This window comes from Lolium perenne, chromosome 1 (assembly GCF_019359855.2).
Source record: "Lolium perenne isolate Kyuss_39 chromosome 1, Kyuss_2.0, whole genome shotgun sequence".
Taxonomy (NCBI): Eukaryota; Viridiplantae; Streptophyta; class Magnoliopsida; order Poales; family Poaceae; genus Lolium; species Lolium perenne.
The window spans coordinates 216,170,461-216,190,260 of NC_067244.2; the positions used below are offsets into that span (position 1 = coordinate 216,170,461).

At 47.2% G+C, this 19,800-nt stretch overlaps 1 protein-coding gene across 1 annotated transcript; it reads right to left on the reverse strand.

Annotated features, from left to right (window-relative positions):
- Positions 1–6,802: 6,802 nt before the first annotated feature.
- On the reverse strand, positions 6,803–10,714 carry LOC127324040 (uncharacterized). The gene is made up of 5 exons (XM_051352142.2): positions 10,221–10,714; positions 8,570–9,028; positions 8,087–8,464; positions 7,849–7,916; positions 6,803–7,445 (listed from the first exon to the last, which is right to left on the reverse strand). Exons 1-5 carry the CDS (start codon positions 10,611–10,613, stop codon positions 7,232–7,234), a joined length of 1,512 nt encoding a protein of 503 aa, XP_051208102.1. The 5' UTR covers positions 10,614–10,714; the 3' UTR covers positions 6,803–7,231.
- Positions 10,715–19,800: the final 9,086 nt, after the last annotated feature.

Below are 19,800 nucleotides of genomic sequence, written 5' to 3' on the forward strand. Positions count from 1 at the left end.
AGCGCCACCACCGAGTGTCGACTCCTACCCTTTTATCTGATATCAAGGTCAATCCCAATCTCGTCTTTTTGTGGGAGTGCGGGCTATGTGCTTTCGATATTCTCAAGTTGAGCGTCTATATGCTCATGTTGCACAATGCGTAGGGATGATGTTGTCATACGTTCGAAGGTTTTTTAGATCAACTCATATGCCGAAGGTCTATGCATCTCATGTGGCTCTTGGATGTTCATGCACGCTCTGCATGTCGTTGTTGCACTTCTCGGCGATGAGAATATCCCAACCATATGAACACTTCAAAAAGACGATCAAATGGTCGGATCCTGAGCTTGAAACTGTTGTGTCTAAGGCGCCTATTGTATCGATTGTGCCGATGAAATCAAAGGCTGCATTGTAGTGCAAAGTTGAAGTCCATGTTAAATCGCGCCTTGAAATCACGATCCCTTAGAGATGTGGTTGAAACTTGTGTACACTGCACTGCTCATCGACTAGGGATGCCCTCTTATAGCTCGGAGGAGTGGCCTAGGTACCACGTTGTAAACTTTTTTATTGCTTGTTCGCAACCGGAGCTACCACTCCCTCTTTTCTTGAAAGAAGACATATACGTATTTTTTAATTTAAAGTTAAAAACAACATTAAGTCTCACCGGGTTCTAAAATCTAAATAAGATATATCTCATAGATTTTTCGTAATGCATTTAAGAATGACGCGATTATGAAGTTATTCATCTTTATGTCCACACACCGGCACCATGTTCTTGTGCTAAATGAGCCACGACACCTCGTTCCTATACACCGGCAAACGGGGTATGTAGTTTGTCTAGATTCTATAAAAAGAAACAGAAACTATCTATTCATAGGTTGTCTGATTTTTCTCAAATTTCAGTCACACCTTTGGATTAAGACACGACCATTTTTGAAATCTTTGCCTGATTCGCACACTTTCTGATATTGTGATCTCCCACTAAGAAATGTGTAATTTCAGGTTAGCGACAAATTCGGCAACTACGAATTAGCGAAACCTTAGTAATAACAGGGCATGTAGGTGCATCTTAGTTACAAAAACTCTGAAAGAGCTATAGTGAATGTTAAGTATGTAGTCTCAATTTTTTCTACGTGTGCACTTTTTGGGTGAAGGTCAACATGCGTTTAACACATTCACTTCCATGTGTGTTGACTGTTGAGGAATAGCGGCATTAGTCCTCAGCGAACATGTTTAAACTATTGCTATAAGCGATTACACGTGTGTTGCACTTGCACGGTGGCTTCTTCCCAAAAACGTGATTAGCACGTGCCTACCTTTTTACAGAAAGGAAATAGTAGAAAATAAGAACATCGCTGCAGCCTCATCACTGTCCAATTCAGGCCAACAAACTGTTCGCGGATCTCCAGGCAGTTGGAGAGCAGTTAAGGCTACCACTATGACATGTGGCCACCCTGATAGTAATAAACAAGCAGATTTGCTTGCCGAAACAACCATCTTAAGTTCTTAACTGATGCTAGCTTTACAGTAAGAAGCCACATCAACAAATCACAATCTTGTACTGTAGAACTGTTCAAAGCATCTTTCTGGAAAGTTAATCCTTGGTAACACGTCCAGTACCATTTTAACCCACAAGGCAACCTTCCAGATGACAAAATTGTTAGATGTATATATTTGTCTATTGGAGTTTCCCCATATGTTAGGGGGCTTTCTGCATATGTGCACCTGTACATGTACTATATATTGTGGCTTTTGGCCCCCTGGTAATACAACAAGCATATTACCCTAACATGGTATCAGAGCAAAATTGATCCTCTAATCCCGGCCGACGTTACTTGTTCCGTCGCCCGTCTTCGTTCGTTGCTCGATCTTCTCCAGTCGCCGCCCGTCCCGCCCGTCCCGCGCGGCCGATTCTTCGCCCGCCGATCTGCCTGCTGTGCTCCGCGATCGATCTTCTCAGGCGGAGGCCGATTCGATCTCTGGCCGCTCCGCCTCGATCCTCGTCCGCGTGAGGCCGCCGCCTCGTGGCCTGCTCCACCTGCTCTACTTTGATTCGATCTCTGGCCGATTCTCCGCCTCGCCTCGTGGCCCTCCTGTGCCCGATCGATTCCGCCACCTGCTCTACTTTGATCCTCCGTCCGCGTGAGGCCGCCACCTCCTCGTGGCCTGCTCCACCTGCTCTACTTTGATTCCGCCCCGTGGTCTGCCCGCTCTGCTTCTCTGCGCCGTCCGCCCGCTCTGCTTCCGCCGCCGGCCTGCTTGGCTCTACTCTGATCCGGCCGCAGTTGACTTCGGTCTAAAAAAAAAAAAAAAAACAGCTATGTCTTCCTCGGGCTATGTTGCGATCCCTCGCTGCCCGGTGATCTTTGATGGCGCGAATTACCCTGATTTCGCTGCCTTCATGCGCGTTCACATGCGCGGTCTTCGTCTTTGGGGTGTGCTTTCTGGCGAGGTCTCCTGTTCGCCGCGCCCCGTTGCTCCTACGGTGCCTGTTGCACCGTCACCTGTTGCCCTTGCCCCTGATGCTACTCAGGCGGATAAGGATGCAGCCAAGAGTGCTGATGACACTGCTCTGGCTGATTATGACCGGAAGGTCCAGGACCACTCTACTGCCGTTGCGACTTACCGGCTGGATCTGACCGAGTACACTCAGTGGATAGATGAGGATGCTCGTGCTGCTGCTGTTCTCACCTCCAGTCAGTATGCTGCTGAGTTTATGGGTCTTCCCACCGCTGCTGCTCAGTGGGCTTTTCTTCGTCAGCGCTATCAGCCGTCTGGGGATGCTCTCTACATATCTGTGGTCCGTCAGGAGCATGCCCTTCAGCAGGGTGATTCTACTATTGATGAGTTCTACACTCAGAGTGCTGCTATTTGGCGTCAGCTTGATTCTCTCCGTACAGCTGTGTGTGCCACCTGTCCTCGCTATTCGATCGTGCGCGCGGATCTAGAGTTTCAGCGCGTTTTTGAGTTCTTGTCGCGGCTCCGTAAGGAGTTTGAGCCGCGCCGGGCCCAGCTGCTTGCCCGTGGTCGTGTTCCGCTCTCTGAGGTACTTGCTGAGCTTCGTGCTGAGGAGACTCGTCTTCGTGGTGCTGGTCTTCTTGAGGTTCCCTCTGTTCTTGCTGCTCGTGGCCCTCCTATGCCGTCTGATCGTGGACCTCCTATGCCGCCGGCTTCGTTGCGGCCTCCGGCACAGCCGATACTTCCTACTCCTCCATTACAGGGTCAGCGTCAGCCCCAGCAGCCTCGTGGTTCGACGTCACCTCCTTGCACCTACTGTGGCAGGCCTGGCCACACTATCTCTACTTGCTGGCAGAGGGATCCCAGCTTACGCCCGCCGCATCTTACTCGTCGTCAGGCTGGTTCTTCAGGATCTTCTCTGTTGCGCTATCCGATCGGGACATTATCCGCGGTCTTCGTGGTCCGCTCGCTGGTACGAGCTCTTCCTCGACGGTACCGCCGGTTACGTGCTCGGCTCTTACGGCTCCGCGCGACCACCACCTTCCACACGGTCAGTACGTCATCCCCGTGGTATCTGGATTCTGGAGCTTCTTTTCATATGACCTCTGCGTCTTCTATTCTTTCTGCTCTTCGCTCTCTTGTTTCTCCTGTTCGTGTTATCACGGCTGATGGTACCTCTCTCCCAGTTTCCAGTCGAGGCACCCTTTCTACTACCTCTTTCTATGTTCCTGATGTTTCCCATGTTCCTAGTCTTAAGATGAACCTGTTTTCCGCTAGTCAGCTTACTGATTCTGGTTGTCGCGTCATTCTTGACGCTGATTCTTGTGCTGTTCAGGACCGCCGTACACAGGCCCTGGTTGGAGCTGGCCCTCGCAGTCTTGAGTCCCTGTGGCTCGGGAGTTAGGCGGCTTCGCGTTCCTTCTACGCCACTTCATCTGCCGATTCTCCTGCGGTTCTTTGCCACATCGGATCTTTTCAGCAGTGGCATCATCGGCTGGGTCACCTCTGTGGCTCCCGTTTATCGTCATTAGTTCGTCGTGGTCTTCTGGGGTCTGTCTCAGGAGATGTGTCTTTGCATTCGTGTCAGGGTTGTAGGCTAGGCAAACAGATTCAGCTTCCCTATCCTACTAGTACGTCTGTATCTCAGCGACCTTTTGATTTAGTTCATTCAGATGTTTGGGGTCCGGCTCCCTTTCCTTCGAAAGGGGGTCATCGATACTATATTTTGATTATTGATGATTTTTCGCGATACACCTGGTTGTTTCTTATGCACTCTCGCAGTGAGGTGCTTTCTATTTATCAGCGTTTTGCAGCCATGGTTCGTACTCAGTATTCCACGCCTATTCGTGTGTTTCGTGCTGACTCTGCAGGCGAGTATATCTCCCAGCACCTTCGTGGTGTTCTTGCTGAGCAGGGCACCCTTGCCCAGTTCTCGTGTCCCGGCGCCCATGCTCAAAATGGTGTCGCCGAGCGTAAGCATCGTCATATTCTTGAGACTACCCGTGCTATGATGATTGCTTCCTCTCTTCCGCCGCATTTCTGGGCTGAGGCCGTCGCAACGTCGACTTACCTCATTAACATTCAGCCTTCTGCTGCCCTTCAAGGTGGTATTCCTCTCGAGCGTCTTTCTGGTTGCTCTCCAGATTACTCGACACTTCGTTTATTTGGTTGCGTTTGCTATGTTCTTCTCCCTCCTCGCGATCGCACCAAGCTGACCGCTCAGTCTGTTGAGTGTGTTTTTCTCGGATACAGTGATGAGCATAAGGGCTATCGGTGTTGGAACCCCGTTGGTCGTCGGCTGCGCATCTCTCGTGATGTCACGTTTGATGAGACGCGTCCCTTTTATCCTCGTCCCACCTCGGGTACTTACCCGGTGGATGATATCTCTTTTCTTCTTTTTCCGGATGCACCCCCTGCTATCCCATCTCCTCCCCCTTCTAGTCCTGATGTGCCCCCTTCGGCGCCATCCTCTCCTCCGTCTAGTCCACCTAGTACTCCTCGTTCTCCGGTTTCGGATCCTTCTGATGTTGTTCCTTCTTCCGCTTCTTCTGATGAGTTGTCCTCTGCTGATGACCTTCCCCCTTCACGGCCTATCCGTCAGCGTCGTGCTCCAGCTCGTTACTCTCCTAGTCAGTATGGTCTCTCTGTCGTTTCCGAGCCGACTTCTTATCGGGATGCCGAGTGTCATCCTGAATGGCAGCTTGCCATGGCTGAGGAGATCGCTGCGCTTGAGCGCACTGGCACTTGGGATCTTGTTTCTCCACCTTCTGGTGTTCGTCCTATCACGTGTAAGTGGGTCTATAAAATTAAGACTCGCTCTGATGGATCTCTTGAGCGCTATAAAGCGCGTCTTGTGGCTCGTGGTTTTCAGCAGGAGCACGGCCGTGACTATGATGAGACTTTTGCCCCTGTGGCTCATATGACTACTGTGCGTACCCTTCTTGCTGTTGCTTGTTCGCCGCTGGTCTGTCTCCCAGCTTGATGTTCAGAATGCTTTTCTTAATGGTGAGTTGAGTGAGGAGGTTTACATGCAGCCTCCTCCTGGGTATTCTGTTCCCGATGGGATGGTTTGTCGTCTTCGACGTTCTCTCTATGGTCTCAAACAGGCCCCTCGTGCCTGGTTTGAGCGCTTCGCCTCTGTGGTGACTGCTGCTGGTTTCTCTCCTAGTCTTCATGATCCAGCACTTTTCGTTCACACTTCTCCTCGTGGACGTACACTTCTTCTTCTCTATGTTGATGATATGATCATTACTGGTGATGATCCTGAGTACATTGCCTTCGTTAAGGCTCGTCTTCGTGATCAGTTTCTTATGACTGATCTTGGTCCTCTTCGCTATTTTCTTGGCATTGAGGTTTCCTCCACTTCCGATGGCTTTTCCATCTCTCAGGAAAAGTACATTCAGGATCTTCTTGCTCGTGCTGCTCTTGGGGATGAGCGCACAGTCGATACTCCTATGGAGCTTAATGTTAAGCTTCGTCCTACTGATGGTGATCCTCTTCCTGATCCCACCCGTTATCGCCATCTTGTTGGGAGTCTTGTTTATCTTGCTGTCACTCGTCCTGATATTTCTTATCCTGTTCATATTCTGAGTCAGTTTGTCTCATCTCCTACCACTGTTCACTATAGTCATCTCCTCCGTGTTCTTCGTTATCTTCGTGGCACGATCACTCGTCGCCTTTTCTTTCCCCGTTCCAGCTCTCTCCAGCTCCAGTGCTATTCGGATGCTACGTGGGCGAGTGATCCTACGGATCGTCGTTCGCTTTCTGCTTACTGTGTATTTCTTGGTGGTTCGCTTGTTGCTTGGAAGACGAAGAAACAGGTCGCAGTTTCCCGTTCGAGTGTTGAGGCTGAGTTGCGGGCTATGGCTTTGTTGATTGCTGAGGTGACTTGGTTACGGTGGTTGCTTGCAGATTTTGGGGTCTCTGTTACGACACCCACTTTTGTCTGACGATGACAGTGCTATCAGTATTGCACGTGATCCGGTCAAGCATGAGCTGACCAAGCATATCGGTGTTGATGCTTTTTACACACGTGCACAGGTACAGGATGATGTTGTTGCGGTTCATTATGTGCTTTCAGATTTGCAGTTGGCGGATTTCTTTACGAAGGCACAGACTCGAACGCAGCATGATTTCTTACTCTCCAAACTCAGTGTTGTGGATCCACCATGAGTTTGAGGGGGGTGTTAGATGTATATATTTGTCTATTGTAGTTTCCCCATATGTTAGGGGGCTTTCTGCATATGTGCACTTGTACATGTACTATATATTGTGGCTTTTGGCCCCCTGGTAATACAACAAGCATATTACCCTAACAAAAATCACAGTAAAAAAGGGTAGGCAGGGCCTTTAGGAAACAACGATGTAGTAGTTCTGATATCTGAATCCTCTCAACAGCACGCGGCCAGCAACCAGCGGCAAAACATGCGGTACAGACATGGCTTATCACCGTAGTTCAGATAAACAGAAGCTAACGCTACCACTAAACATGAAACTACCAGTGAGATCAATTTACAAGATGGAGACGGACATACTATCTTACATCGGCGGCTAGCATTAGGCAAGCTAGGTCTAGAGAAAAGCATTAGCGATTTCTACAAAAGTCAGTGAGGAGTGTCTTTGCTTGGCTCACTACCACAAACATGATTCACCATACTTTCTTAGCCATATGGCCATGTGTCATGGGCTCATCTTGTTAGCTAAGCTTGCCACACCAGTGGATCATCCAAAAAGTTAACATTACGACTTCCCCAGGGTTCAACCAAACAGGACCAAGTACTTGTGAAGCTGAAGTCTAGGTTGGGAGATATGAAGACATGGCTCTCCTGAAATCGAGATTCATTGCCGAGCCTGTGAAAGGGGGTACACCTCCAGGGACCCACAAGCCGCCTTTGTTAGGGAACATGATCTGTGGATTCATACGGTCCTTCTCGGTGCTTGTTTGTTCGGATGGAGCTTCCTTTTTGCTATTCACGAATTCAAAGAACTCAGCAACTTGCTGAGCATATCTGTAAGGGAAAAAGATATAAATATTAAATGGGAATACAGAATTTCAGAAGTATACAAGAGTCAGGCCCTCCACTGCTACTTGCAGATGTGGGCATCCAGTAATAAGTAAATAGAAAAGCATTAGCCTTATCGAGCATAAACTTTCACTGATACTTCCTGATGTGGATATCCAGTACTACCTCCGTTCCGAAATGTAATCCTTTCTAGAAAGCTCTTACATTTCGCAACGGGGGTAATAATTAGCAAATAGCACAGTATAGCAAAGAAATAGTTGAATCAAAACTAACTAACAGACAGACACAAAAATAAAAGACAAATAGGGTTTATTAAGCTGATTAATTCATATATAAAAACTGACGTTACAAACAGTGTACTTTGCACAATGAAGGTTTGCAAACTCACTGTCGTTTAGCCTGTATGTCTTTGTTGAAGTCAATGTCAGGTTCACAGTCCAAGACCAGAGCAGGAACCTGCATAGCAACAACTCGTGAACATAAATAATGAGAAGCTTTAGTACCAGAGAAGCAGATAAAGATAGTACTCTCTCCGGTCGGATTAAATCGACGCGGAGGGGAGCCAAAGTTAGTGTATAGCGTGAGTAGACCCACGTCAATCAAATACAACTAGAGGTAGTATGTACCTTCTGGATACTAGAATGCATGTGATCTCCTTCCAGGTAGAAGACACGATCCCGTATTCCTGGAGGCAAAGACCCCTCCATATGCATCGGCAGCTGACTGACTGATAAAACACCACGGCCTCCTCCTTTTGAAGGAAATAGCCAACTCTCATGTTTCTCATGCAGACCTTGCAAGTAGTCAAGACTAACACCACCTTCCTCTGATCTTTTCCGGAGCATCATCCTTTTATGGCAAGTATCTGGGCTGGCTCTTAAATAGATAAATCCATCTGGGATAAGACCTGGGAGCGAGGACACCACTGGATCAAACCAGGAATCATAGATGCTGATCTCCATCTCATTCATCCATTTAGCTTCGTGAACAGCACGGACAAATACCTGGTGCATATTGTAATTTAGTTTCATGGTACATACTAGTCTAATGAATCAGAAAGGGAAAAGAAATACTTTGTTCATGCACATTAGCAAGTAAGATAGACCTACCATCCTGTCACTGAAAACACTTCTTTCCATCAGTCTCAGAGGTTTTATTCCACCTGAAGATTCCCTTTCTTGCATAACCCTTGTCACAAAGACATAGTTTTGGAACGTGTAAGCATATCGTTCTGGCTCAGCGTAGAAGGCATCCAGTATATTGAAGTGATCAGGGCCAACATCCTGCCACTTGGCAACAGGTTCAGGTACGATTTCCACAAGATCACGTAGTTCAATAGTCTCATTAGCTATCCTCTGAAGGAAGGTGCTCTTGCCAACACTAATATTTCCTTCCACGCAAAAGGTTAGCCTCTTCTTCTGAGGGGGCTTAGACGAGTTGGTATCTTCTTGATCCTCAACAACACTCTCTTTAATGAATGAAGTTATACTCTCAGCGTGGTTCTTATGTATGATGCCAACTGAGCTCTGTAAGAACTCAACCATCTTCTCACTAGACTTCCCAAAGAACTGCAGATGGATGTAAATAAATAAAATGTCAGTATAAGTTCAGAGAACAGCCTTCAATATAAGACCATAACATGTATTCCCTCCGTTCCAAATTAGTTGTTGCAGTTTCTTTTTTTTTTCCAAAATGAGCGAATGTACTCACTAAAACTCGTTTAGAAACATGCGTATCTAGACCGAATCTGACCAAAGCTGAGACAACTAATTTGGAACGGACGGAGTACATGCCAATATAAGCAACCACACCAGACAAAAGAATATATAGAGCGGCCAGAAGCCGTAGTATCCTAATAGCATTTGTGAACCATTGGCATTGAGTCTATTCTGGAACAAAACTGTACATGCTTATCAGAACACACAAGATGATGTGACATAACCAAATCTACAATTATGATTTTCCTAGACAAGAAAAAAACATGAATCCCCTGATTATGGCAATAATGATATGAAGATGACGGAACAGGGCATCGACTTGTGCTTTCAGAACTAGGTTCAGAAGCCGCATGATTTTGGGTATGCATGTTCTTTTAAAGACAAGAAGAGCTGGATTTTTTTCTTATATATTTCGATTGCATGTAGTTGCACAAAACAAATGCTGCTAGCGGCCATTTAAGGAGAAGAGAAGAATATGTTATTCGAGAACACACTTGCAGTTGCAGGCTCAATAAATAATCCGCTTAAAGTGTTTCATTCTTTATAGGGTCTTTCTATAGTCTACTCTTATTTGTATCTTGAATTGTACTGCATTCCAAGACTGTAGAACCAAAACCTAACAACGTCCCTGCAGAATATTTGAAAAAACCCTACATGCCACAAAATCGCATGTAAGAATATCTGTCATGCTGCTCCCCGTGATGTCCTTTTGTGTTCCATCTATGCTTCACAAATTAGCAAATGATAAGTGAGACTCTCCGTGACACAAAATGAGCTGCTCGATTTTTTTTTTTGCTTTTCTGTACTGACGCCATGATTTAGCTTTCATCATCCTATAACATGCATCAACACTTAAACCGACCACATGGGACCGTGTTGCGTGTCCAGTAGCATAGAGGTGACGAGTTGTAAACCAAACGAGAGCGAGAAATGGTATGGCTGCCTTGGGGGCGGGCGTCACGGAAATGCATGCACGTTTGGGGCAGCATTTCCACTACTAGTTAATCCAATCGAACGGAAGCAGTGGAACAGAAACACGCACCTTATCCCTGTAGAGCTGCTTGAGGTGCGCGACGCCCTCGAAGCCGTTGTCGACGAGCTTCCTGAGGTTGCGTGGCCCGACGCCGGGGATGGCGAGGAGCTCCCCGCTGCCGCCGCCGCCCCTGAGCCTCCGCTCGGCGGCGGCGCGGGCCCCCCGCCGCTTCTCGTCGTCGTCCTCCGGGTCGCGGCTGGAGGCGTCGAGGGAGCAGCACATGCCCCGCCTGGGCGCGCCGGCGCAGCGCAGCCAGGGGAGCGGGCCCCGGCGCGCGGCGAGGAGCGCCGGGGAGCCGAGGCGGAGGGCGGGCATGGAGGAGGTCGGGAGCAGGAAGGGCGCCGTGGCGTCAATGAAGGTGGTGGCGGCGGCGGTGGCTGGGAGGAGGGGGAGCCTGTGCATCTACGGCGGCGGCGGCGGCGGCGGTCATGAATGGGTGGGGGCTAGGGTTTGGGGAGGGTTTTTGGTTGGGAGTTATCCCTGTGGTGAGGTGTGAGGTGTGTCGTCGGGAAGCGGGAAGGGGAGGAGGCCGAGGTAGCGGTCTCGGCTCGGTGGACCTGACCTGACCGGGGAGGGGTTCACGGGGTGCTGCCGGGTGGGTCCTGCTGCGGACCACGGGGAATGGGGCAGCACGGGCGCCCCAATTGTTTACGCGCGGAAAGTGGGCTCGTACCTCCATCGCCGCCCCGGTTTCGGAGCGTGTCGCTGGAACCGGTGTATGGGGGACAAAAGCATATCTTCAACCTTGGGTTGGTGTCAGCGTCGTTTGGCAACGTCTCCCTCCTTTGAAGACGTCGTCGGAGAGCTCATCTTCCTCTCAACGTGATTGGCCTGGACTCTTCGGGTGAAAACCCATATTCTGGTTGCCTAGAGTGGGCGGATGGAGGCGTCTTAATCGGGGCATCATCTTGGAGAGCTAGTTTGTGGATACCTCGTTGCACTCCTCATGAGTCATGCCTAGTGCATGTCGGGACGGCGGCCACACACGGTTGTTGGCATCGAGTGTTGACATGTATAATGTGCACGTTATGTAACATAACAAGGAGTCCCTGAATTTTAGGAACTGAACCACCGCATGCCGCAGTGGACTAGCCACGATCTCCTCTCTCCCGTTGTACTGCTATATTCTGTAACAACTCCACAATCTCTCTGTGATTGACAATACGATATTCTGCTTGGTATCAGAGCTCCGGCTCAACCCTACCCATGGCCGACCCCAACCCAACCTCCTCCGCTCCGGCGACGACGGCAGCGGCCACAACCTCCAACCCCAACCTCGACACCGACCCCCACACCCCTCTCAACCAACAGTCTTCCTTCCGCCCGCGCGGGCCGCCCACTCCACACCTTGGCGCCGGCCGAGATCTCTTTAGCGACGCGCCGGCCTCCCTCCCCATGCTGCCCACCTCCGTTGCTCCGGTGATCCCCAACCCTACCCCTGCAGTTCCTACCCTCTCCATCCGCGACATCAACATCGGCAACTACATCAACTTCAAGGTCCAAACTTCTGGGGCCAACCTCTCCAAGTGGCGGCAGACGTTCACGTACATCCTCACGATGTGCCAGGCTCTCGATCACGTCACGGCGGGCGCCGCCCCGGCCGTGCCCTCCGCCGCCTGGCTCGCCGACGACATCCACCTGTGCCTCATGTTCATGGCCACGATCGCCGACGACCTGTTCCGCCTCGTGCAAGGCACAGACGGCCGCGCCAGCACCATCTGGTAGCGACTCCACGACATCTTCTTCGCGCACCAGTCCTCGCGGTACGTCTACCTCAGCAAGGTCTTTCGCACCACCCCACGCGGTGATCTGGGGCTCAGCGCCTACGCCAGCCGCCTCCAAGCCATCGCGGACGACCTCGCCGACATCGGCTACCCGGTCGCCGACCACGACCTCACCATGCAGTTCCTCGCCGGCCTCGGTGGAAAATTCAGAATGCAGACGGAGATGATCGAGAACAATCCACCGCTCCCTCCCTTCGCCGACGTCTTCTCCCGCCTCCTCCGCCGAGTACAACATCGATCACAACCAGCGGGAGGAGGGCGCCCACGCCATGGCGACCACGGCGGCCCGCACGGCGGAGGCGGCACACATGGCGGCGGCGGCCCTAACAGCAGCGGCGGACCTGCTGGTGGCGACCGGCGCAGCACGGGCTCCGACCGCGGCTATGGCCGTGGCACTCCATCCGCACCGATGGTCGGGGTGAGCCCCAACTATCGGGGCAAGAACCCCATCCCCGGCTTTGTCCACCACAACCAAGGTGGACGTGGACGTGGCAGTGCTCCTTCCGGCGGTGGCGCCGCTAGCTCCTACCCTGGTGGCGTGGGCACCGCCTCCCAGACGCCCTGGCTTGGGTACTTCGCCCCCATGGGGGCTCAGTTCCCGCCCGCCCGCCTGCCCTGGGCACTGATACGTCTCCAACCTATCCATAATTTCTGATGTTCCATGCTTGTTTTATGACAATACTTACATGTTTTGCTTGCACTTTATAATGTTTTTATGCGTTTTCCGGAACTAACCTATTAACAAGATGCCACAGTGCCAGTTCCTGTTTTCTGCTGTTTTTGGTTCCAGAAAGGCTGTTCGGGCAATATTCTCGGAATTCGACGAAACGAAGACCCAACATCTTATTTTTCCCGGGAGGCTCCAGAACACCGAAGGGGAGTCGGAGGAGAGCCAGGGGGCCACCACACATGTGGGCGGCGCGGCCCCAGGCCTGGCCGCGCCGGCCTAGTGTGGGGCCACCCTGCTGCCCCTCCTGCACCGCCTCTTCGCCTATTTAAGCCCTTTCGACCTAAAAACGCAGTACCAATTGACGAAACTCCAGAAAGACTCCAGGGGCGCCGCCACCATTGCGAAACTCCGTTTCGGGGGACAGAAGTCTCTGTTCCGGCACCCTGCCGGGACGGGGAAGTGCCCCCGGAAGCCATCTCCATCAACGCCATCGCCTCCATCATGCTCCGTGAGTAGTTCCCCCATGGACTACGGGTTCTAGCTGTAGCTAGTTGGTATTCTCTCCCACATGTACTTCAATACAATGATCTCATGAGCTGCCTTACATGATTGAGATTCATCTGATGTAATCGGTGTTGTGTTTGTTGGGATCCGATGGATTGTTACATTATGATTAGTCTATCTATAAAGTTTGTGAAGTTATTGTTGCTGCAATCTTGTTGTGATTAATGCTTATCACTAGGGCCCGAGTGGCATGATCTTAGATTTAAGCTCTATATGAATTGCTTAGATTGTATCTACAAGTTGTATGCACATGTCTATGTCCGGAACCAAATGCCCCAAAGTGACAGAAATTGGGACAACTGGAGGGGAAGGCGTAGGTATGAGGATCACATGTTTTCACCAAGTGTTAATGCTTTGCTCCGGTGCTCTATTAAAAGGAGTACCTTAATTTCCAGTAGATTCCCTAGAGGCCCGGCTGCCACCGGCTGGTAGGACAAAAGATGTTGTACAAGTTTCTCATTGCGAGCACGTATGACTATATATGGAAAACATGCCTACATGATTAATAATCTTGATGTTCTTTCTTAATGCTTTATCAATCCTATCAATTGCCCAACTGTAATTTGTTCACCCAACACTTGTCACTTGTTATTGGAGAGTTACCACTAGTGTAGATCGCTGGGAACCCCGGTCCATCTTTCATCATCATATACTCGTTCTACATGTCATTAGAAGTAGTATCAACTATCTTCTGGTGCCATTACCTCTGTGTTACTATTACTGCTGCTGTGTTACTGTTACTATTGCTCTCATATCACTGCTATTTTCACATCACCCCTGTTACTAGTGCTTTTCCAGGTGCAGCTGAATTGACAACTCAGTTGTTAAGGCTTACTAGTTGAATGCCCGTGCGTTGCCACGGTTTTGAAATTTTTCTTCTCGAGTAAAATGCATCTGTGGTACCACAACTTAGAGAGGAAAATTGATATGGTCATCGACCTTAGAAATACATGATGTATGGTACCTAGAAACGGCTTAGTGTTCATTTGAGTCACTTGCTCATCTTACATAGTCGTGCTCGTCTTCCCACTCACTGTTAACCTTGCATGTCATTCCAAGCGTAGATGTTAACTTTCTAATTTTTTGCAAAATGCCCGCAAAAATTCAATATTTCAAACGACAATCTCCTTCCCGCAAGGTCAATCCCCTTCTTCGATGACGACCTCCAGCCTCACGCGGATGCCCCACCTTCAGGGCACCTTCGCGGTAAAAAAGCCGTTGTGGCTGCCAACGCGCGGCCGGCGAATAGGGGTGGGCCAAGGTCAACACACGCGTGGTGAGCCGAGGCGTGACACGCGTCCAGCTGCTCCCCTGCATCTCTCCCGGCCGGTTACGCATGGGGGTCGAGGCAGCGGCCATGGTGCTCAGCATGCCCGACAACATCTCTCCCAGCAGTTCTGCGTGGCGGTCGAGGCGGCGGTCATGGTGCTCAGCATGCCCGACACGTCACTAAGGGAAAGACTGCCTAGAAATACTCTTCTCCAGACCTCATAATGTGACACCTTTTTCATTTTCATCTGTCAAATCTACACAATTCTAGCTGCAACTATAGTATAAATTTCTCTTGTTTAAACAAGCTATGTGGGCACGAACTGCATGAACAACAGAACTTCACCAATATAGCAATATTGTACTTTGATAATGTTACCTTGAGCCCCATGACGTTGTGCACTACAGAAACCAAATTAACCAGTTCAAGAGGAAGTGTGGTAGAAACTTTTGGAATGGATTAGTTGCAACTCCAACAAAAAAATATCAGAATTTAGGAGCTGATAACAATAGCTCTGTTCCTATTTTTGAAGTATCAATCCACTGACCCTCGTGATAATACTAACAAAACCATAGACATCAACCAACAAAACCATTGATATCCGAGACAACAAGAATTAAGTCTTTACAATATGAAAAAGTAGGTTTTTTTTCTGCTACATGGCTGAGCATGCAGGAATATTCATCTTGTCAGTGTTTAGAGAAAAACAAATGTCAGGGAATTGGTGCTTCAAACTTCAATAGTTGAGTTCAGGTGTGCCTAGCAGATTCAAAGGTCACTTTTCACAACAATTTGGAAATTCACAACAAGCTGAAAACAATGTGAATTGGTAATGCACACCAAGTGATAATTTTCACAATATCGATCCATGGATGAATTATATCCAAATGGCACCAGAAGATCCGGAAAAAAAGACCCTAGTTAAATGCCCAGAGGTAAAACCCTACAGATCACGGATAAGATTCGAATTGGACATGCCAATCCTCAAGGACTCAAAACATTTTCATTCCCTGACGGTACTACATGCCTAAAAGATATTTAAAAAATGCATTAAGCATAACCACGATCACATTGTATACATTCTCTAGTTTTTTCTTATCAACGCCTACAATACAATGGAAATCAGTAAAACTAAAACACATTGTGGCCACCCTGCTGATCGGGTCTTGGTGACTCACCTCAACTGCAGAGCTCTAGCGAGAAAAGACGTGCAAGGACATGGTGTATGAGGGACTATCATAAATGAAATATGTCAATAGTTATCTGATCCATCCACATTCATTTAGAGATGATCGTGGATATACCGATAAGAACATGCTCTGTCATTTACATCTTTACCATAGAGTATAGACTGAAGAAGGAAATGAGTGTAAATGCTATATGGCATGAATCATAGACACCGAATATCATTCGATGCACTATTGATACAAATATGAAAGAAAATAATGTAAAATGCTCTTTTTCGAATTGAGGGGCAAAGCCCTCGATTTCATTGCAAATGAAATCGAGACAAACAGAAAACAGACAAAGCCCCGATTTCATTGTAAAGTGCTATATAGCATAGAAACATGGGACAGACAGCGAACTACTATCTCGGTACAAAGCCACAAAGCTGATATCTAATAAATGACACCTTCTCAATATATTTGGCCACAAGGCATAATATAATATGGAAACAAAGATAGATGGCAGTAGACAGAAAGGAGAGATAGAGCACATACATGAGAGATTGAGGCCGCTGGATACAAAAGATTGGATCGTCTGACCAATGAATTGCATTTCCTAGATCCTCATGTCGAACAGAACAAAACCAGGATAAGTTTTGAGTAATGCAACATAGAGGCCATGTCGTTTACTCAAATCTGTTTCTTATTTGAGTAAGTAATAAAGAATTTTACTCATGCTAACATTATATAGACGGACATGACAATCAGCCGTTACATCGATAAACATGAAAAGTGTCAAAGGAGATAAAACCTGCATATATTCAGTTATATTTTTGTCATGGCGTATCAGGAAAAATCAATAGCCGAAAACCATCCATCAACTACGGTTGCACACAAATTTGCCTTGATAAATGCATGAAAGATAGGAACCGAAGTATAAATCAGAAATTATGTATCGGTGGTTTTTTTGCATTACGACCATGTAGTGCTTCCTCCGGCCGTCGTATCTTTTTTCCCGAAATTCTGTATCAAAGATTCGCCTTTCCCCAGTGCAAATCAGAACACAAACAAACACGAGGCTAGCTAATTTAAAAGCAAGTACATGTCCCTGACACTTCCAGATAAAAATAAACAACACGTGTTTGCATTGGTCGTTCAAATGTATCAATTTACTTATATCCTGAAACTAAAGGCTCCCATTTCAAACATACAGGGTGCAACTGAAATCACCGATGTGGAAGTTACCTGTTCCTGCCGCCGATGAGGATGTTTACGTCGGGGTGGAGTTTGGAAAGTATGGTGGCCATGGAGCCGGCGACGCGGCCGGTGCTGCTGACCATGAGCAAGCGGGCGCTCGAGTGCAGGTCACCGCCGTTCTAGGCGTCGGGATCTGTCGATGTCAAGAGCAGGAAGGCGGGGTGGGCAGTCGTGCGCCCTTGCATAGAGCCCATGGCAGATGGATTCGGCGTGGATGCGGAGGGCGGTGCGGGACGACATCGAAGGGCGTAGTTGGGGCCGGCGGCGCTTCGTTGGCGAGGTGTAGTAATCGATGATTATTATTGGGGAACTGCTTGACGTTCATGGCGGAGCTCGAGGCAGATGGCGTGCTTCACATAGACATAAATCATTTTTTGCTTGGATCTCATGACATGTTGGAGGTGGAGTAGAGAATTGAGACGCTTAGTTTTTCTATCTTTGATCTTGAAATGTGTCCATGTAACAAATCCCTTGATTCAAGGAAGGGATATCTAGCAGCCCCAAATCTTTAGGGGAAGTGTGTTGCGGTTGGATAAAGAGATAAGAGAGAAAAGAACCGCGGGGGTATTATTATCCATCCTGAAAATGTGACACCAGGCATTCACCAGTTTGCTCTTAATAGTAGAGATAAGTATTCTTTACCTCCCCTTGTGTCGAATCAATAAATTTGGGTTTTACTTCCCTCGAAGACTGTCGCGATCCCCTATACTTGTGGGTCATCAAGACTGTTTTCTGGCGCCGTTGCCGGGGAGGCATAGCTCTACTCATAAGTTCACCTGGGGAGTACACTCTACTTTTCTCTCTGTTTTTATTTTATTTTATTTTGTTTTGCCTAGTTTACTTTTGTCTAGTTTATTTGTGCTTAGTTTATTTCTGTCTAGTATTATTTTGCTTAGTTTCTTTTTGTCTTGTTTTACTTTCCTCATATACCCAAAAATCCATAAAAATTTGAAAAACCTAAAAATTAAAAACTGTTGCTATGGAAGAACGCATAACCATGTTGGAGCTTATAGAATTTTATAATAATTATAGAAAATCAAGAGCGGGTGAAGTGATGAGTGCTGTGATAGAAAAATTGAATACAATTGCTAAAATCTTGCTTAAACGCCATGATATAAACTGTTGCTCTAAAGAAGACACTAAACATCTTAAATTTCAATGTGGCTTTAGTGAAGAAATTTTAATTAAGAACTATAATTGGAATAACTATATTCATCTTGGGTTTGAAGAGGTAGAACAATTTGTCATATTTATGGGAGCCTCTGAGATAGAATCCTTCATGGTTAAAAATTATGAAACTTGTGTTGTTTGTAAGGACCTTAAAGATTATGTCTCTTCTATCCTTAATTTTTGCATAGAAAGTTACAACAATAATCTTTATATCATTGATTATAAAGAGAGACTCATTAATGCACAAGAATGCACTCACAATTTGCAGGAACCTGTGGAAGAAGAAATTGATGAACCTGAAAGCTCATTGGATGAAAAAGAGGAGGAAATTGATGAACCTGAAAGCTCATTGGATGAAAAAGAAGAGGAGAGTGATGAACAAAAGGAGGAAGAATGGATTAGCTACCCATGCCAACCTTCTAATGAGAGTAACTCTTTATCTCTTACACTATTTGATTGTCCTCCATGCTTACCGAAAGAGGTTGAATGTTATGTTCTTGTGGATTCTCTTGAAATATTTCCTATAAGTAAAACTTGTGAGAATAATTATGCTACTGTTATCTATGATAATCCATGCTACTTTGATAAATCTTATGATAATGCTTTGTTTGTGCCTGATGTCGAAATGCATGGTACTGAAGAGTTTTGCTTGGCAAATGTTTATGATAAATCTCTAGATGATGGTCCTATGTTACTTGATAATATTAATTGTACTACTAATGAAAATGGGATTGGAGAGATCTTGACTTTATCTATGAGTCCCATATCTTTTAAGATTGATCAATCATCTTGTTATATTATTGATAAAAGTGGGTTTGAAAGTTTTAATCCCACTATTTTTGAGCTTGATAAAAATTATATGTTTGTGGATCATGAAAAGTATGCTGCATGTGATAGTTATATTGTTGAGTTTATTCATGAAGCTACTGAAAATTATTATGAGAGAGGAAAATATGGTTATAGAAATTTGCATGGTACTAAAACACCTCTCTATACGCTGAAAATTTTGAAGTTACTCTTGTTTTATCTTCCTATGTTTGCCACTTTGTTCTTCATGAATTTATTTGTGTACAAGATTCCTATGCATAGGAAGCATGTTAGGCTTAAATGTGTTTTGAATTTGCTTCTTGATGCTCTCTTTTGCTTCAAATACTATTTCTTGCGAGTGCATCATTAAAACTGTTGATCCCATCTTAATGGCTATAAAGAAAGAACTTCTTGGGAGATAACCCATGTGTTTATTTTGCTACTTGATACGGGCATGGAGGCCTATGTGGAGCCCAGATTCAGGACTCCACCAGCTTAATTATCTTAGTTTTTGTAATTGTCATATATTGGCAAATTAGGGATTTTTAATAAATCGAGTCAGTCTTGGTTTGGGCCTGTCCAACCAAGTTAGGAGGCCCATAGAGGGGCGCCCCAGCCCAGCAAGGGCTGGCCGGCCACCTTCCCCTCATATAAGGAGGTAGGACGGCTAGGATTTAGTACAGAACAAGTTTAGTCTAAAGTTTAGGTCATACGTAGTTGCGTGTGTTCACGTGTATCATCCCTCCGGGGGTACGGCGTTGCCGTTTATCTATTATATCCGCTGCGAAGGTTCTTGTGTTCATCAAGGATTGTCTAGCTCTTGGTTTGAGGCGTATCGTTCATCGATCTGTTGCTTGCTGGATTCGTTCCCTCTTCTCCAGGCTGCGTTCATCGCGTTGTT

What these genes read in the sequence shown, in the direction of transcription:
- LOC127324040 (XM_051352142.2), bottom strand. Translation starts at nt 10,613, where the DNA reads ATGCACAGGCTCCCCCTCCTCCCAGCCACCGCCGCCGCCACCACCTTC. An exon ending in GTGTTTTCAGTGACAGGATG is followed by an intron (nt 8,465 to 8,569) that starts GTAGGTCTATCT and finishes AATATGCACCAG; the next exon opens with GTATTTGTCCGTGCTGTTCA. An exon ending in TGCATTCTAGTATCCAGAAG is followed by an intron (nt 7,917 to 8,086) that starts GTACATACTACC and finishes GTTGCTATGCAG; the next exon opens with GTTCCTGCTCTGGTCTTGGA.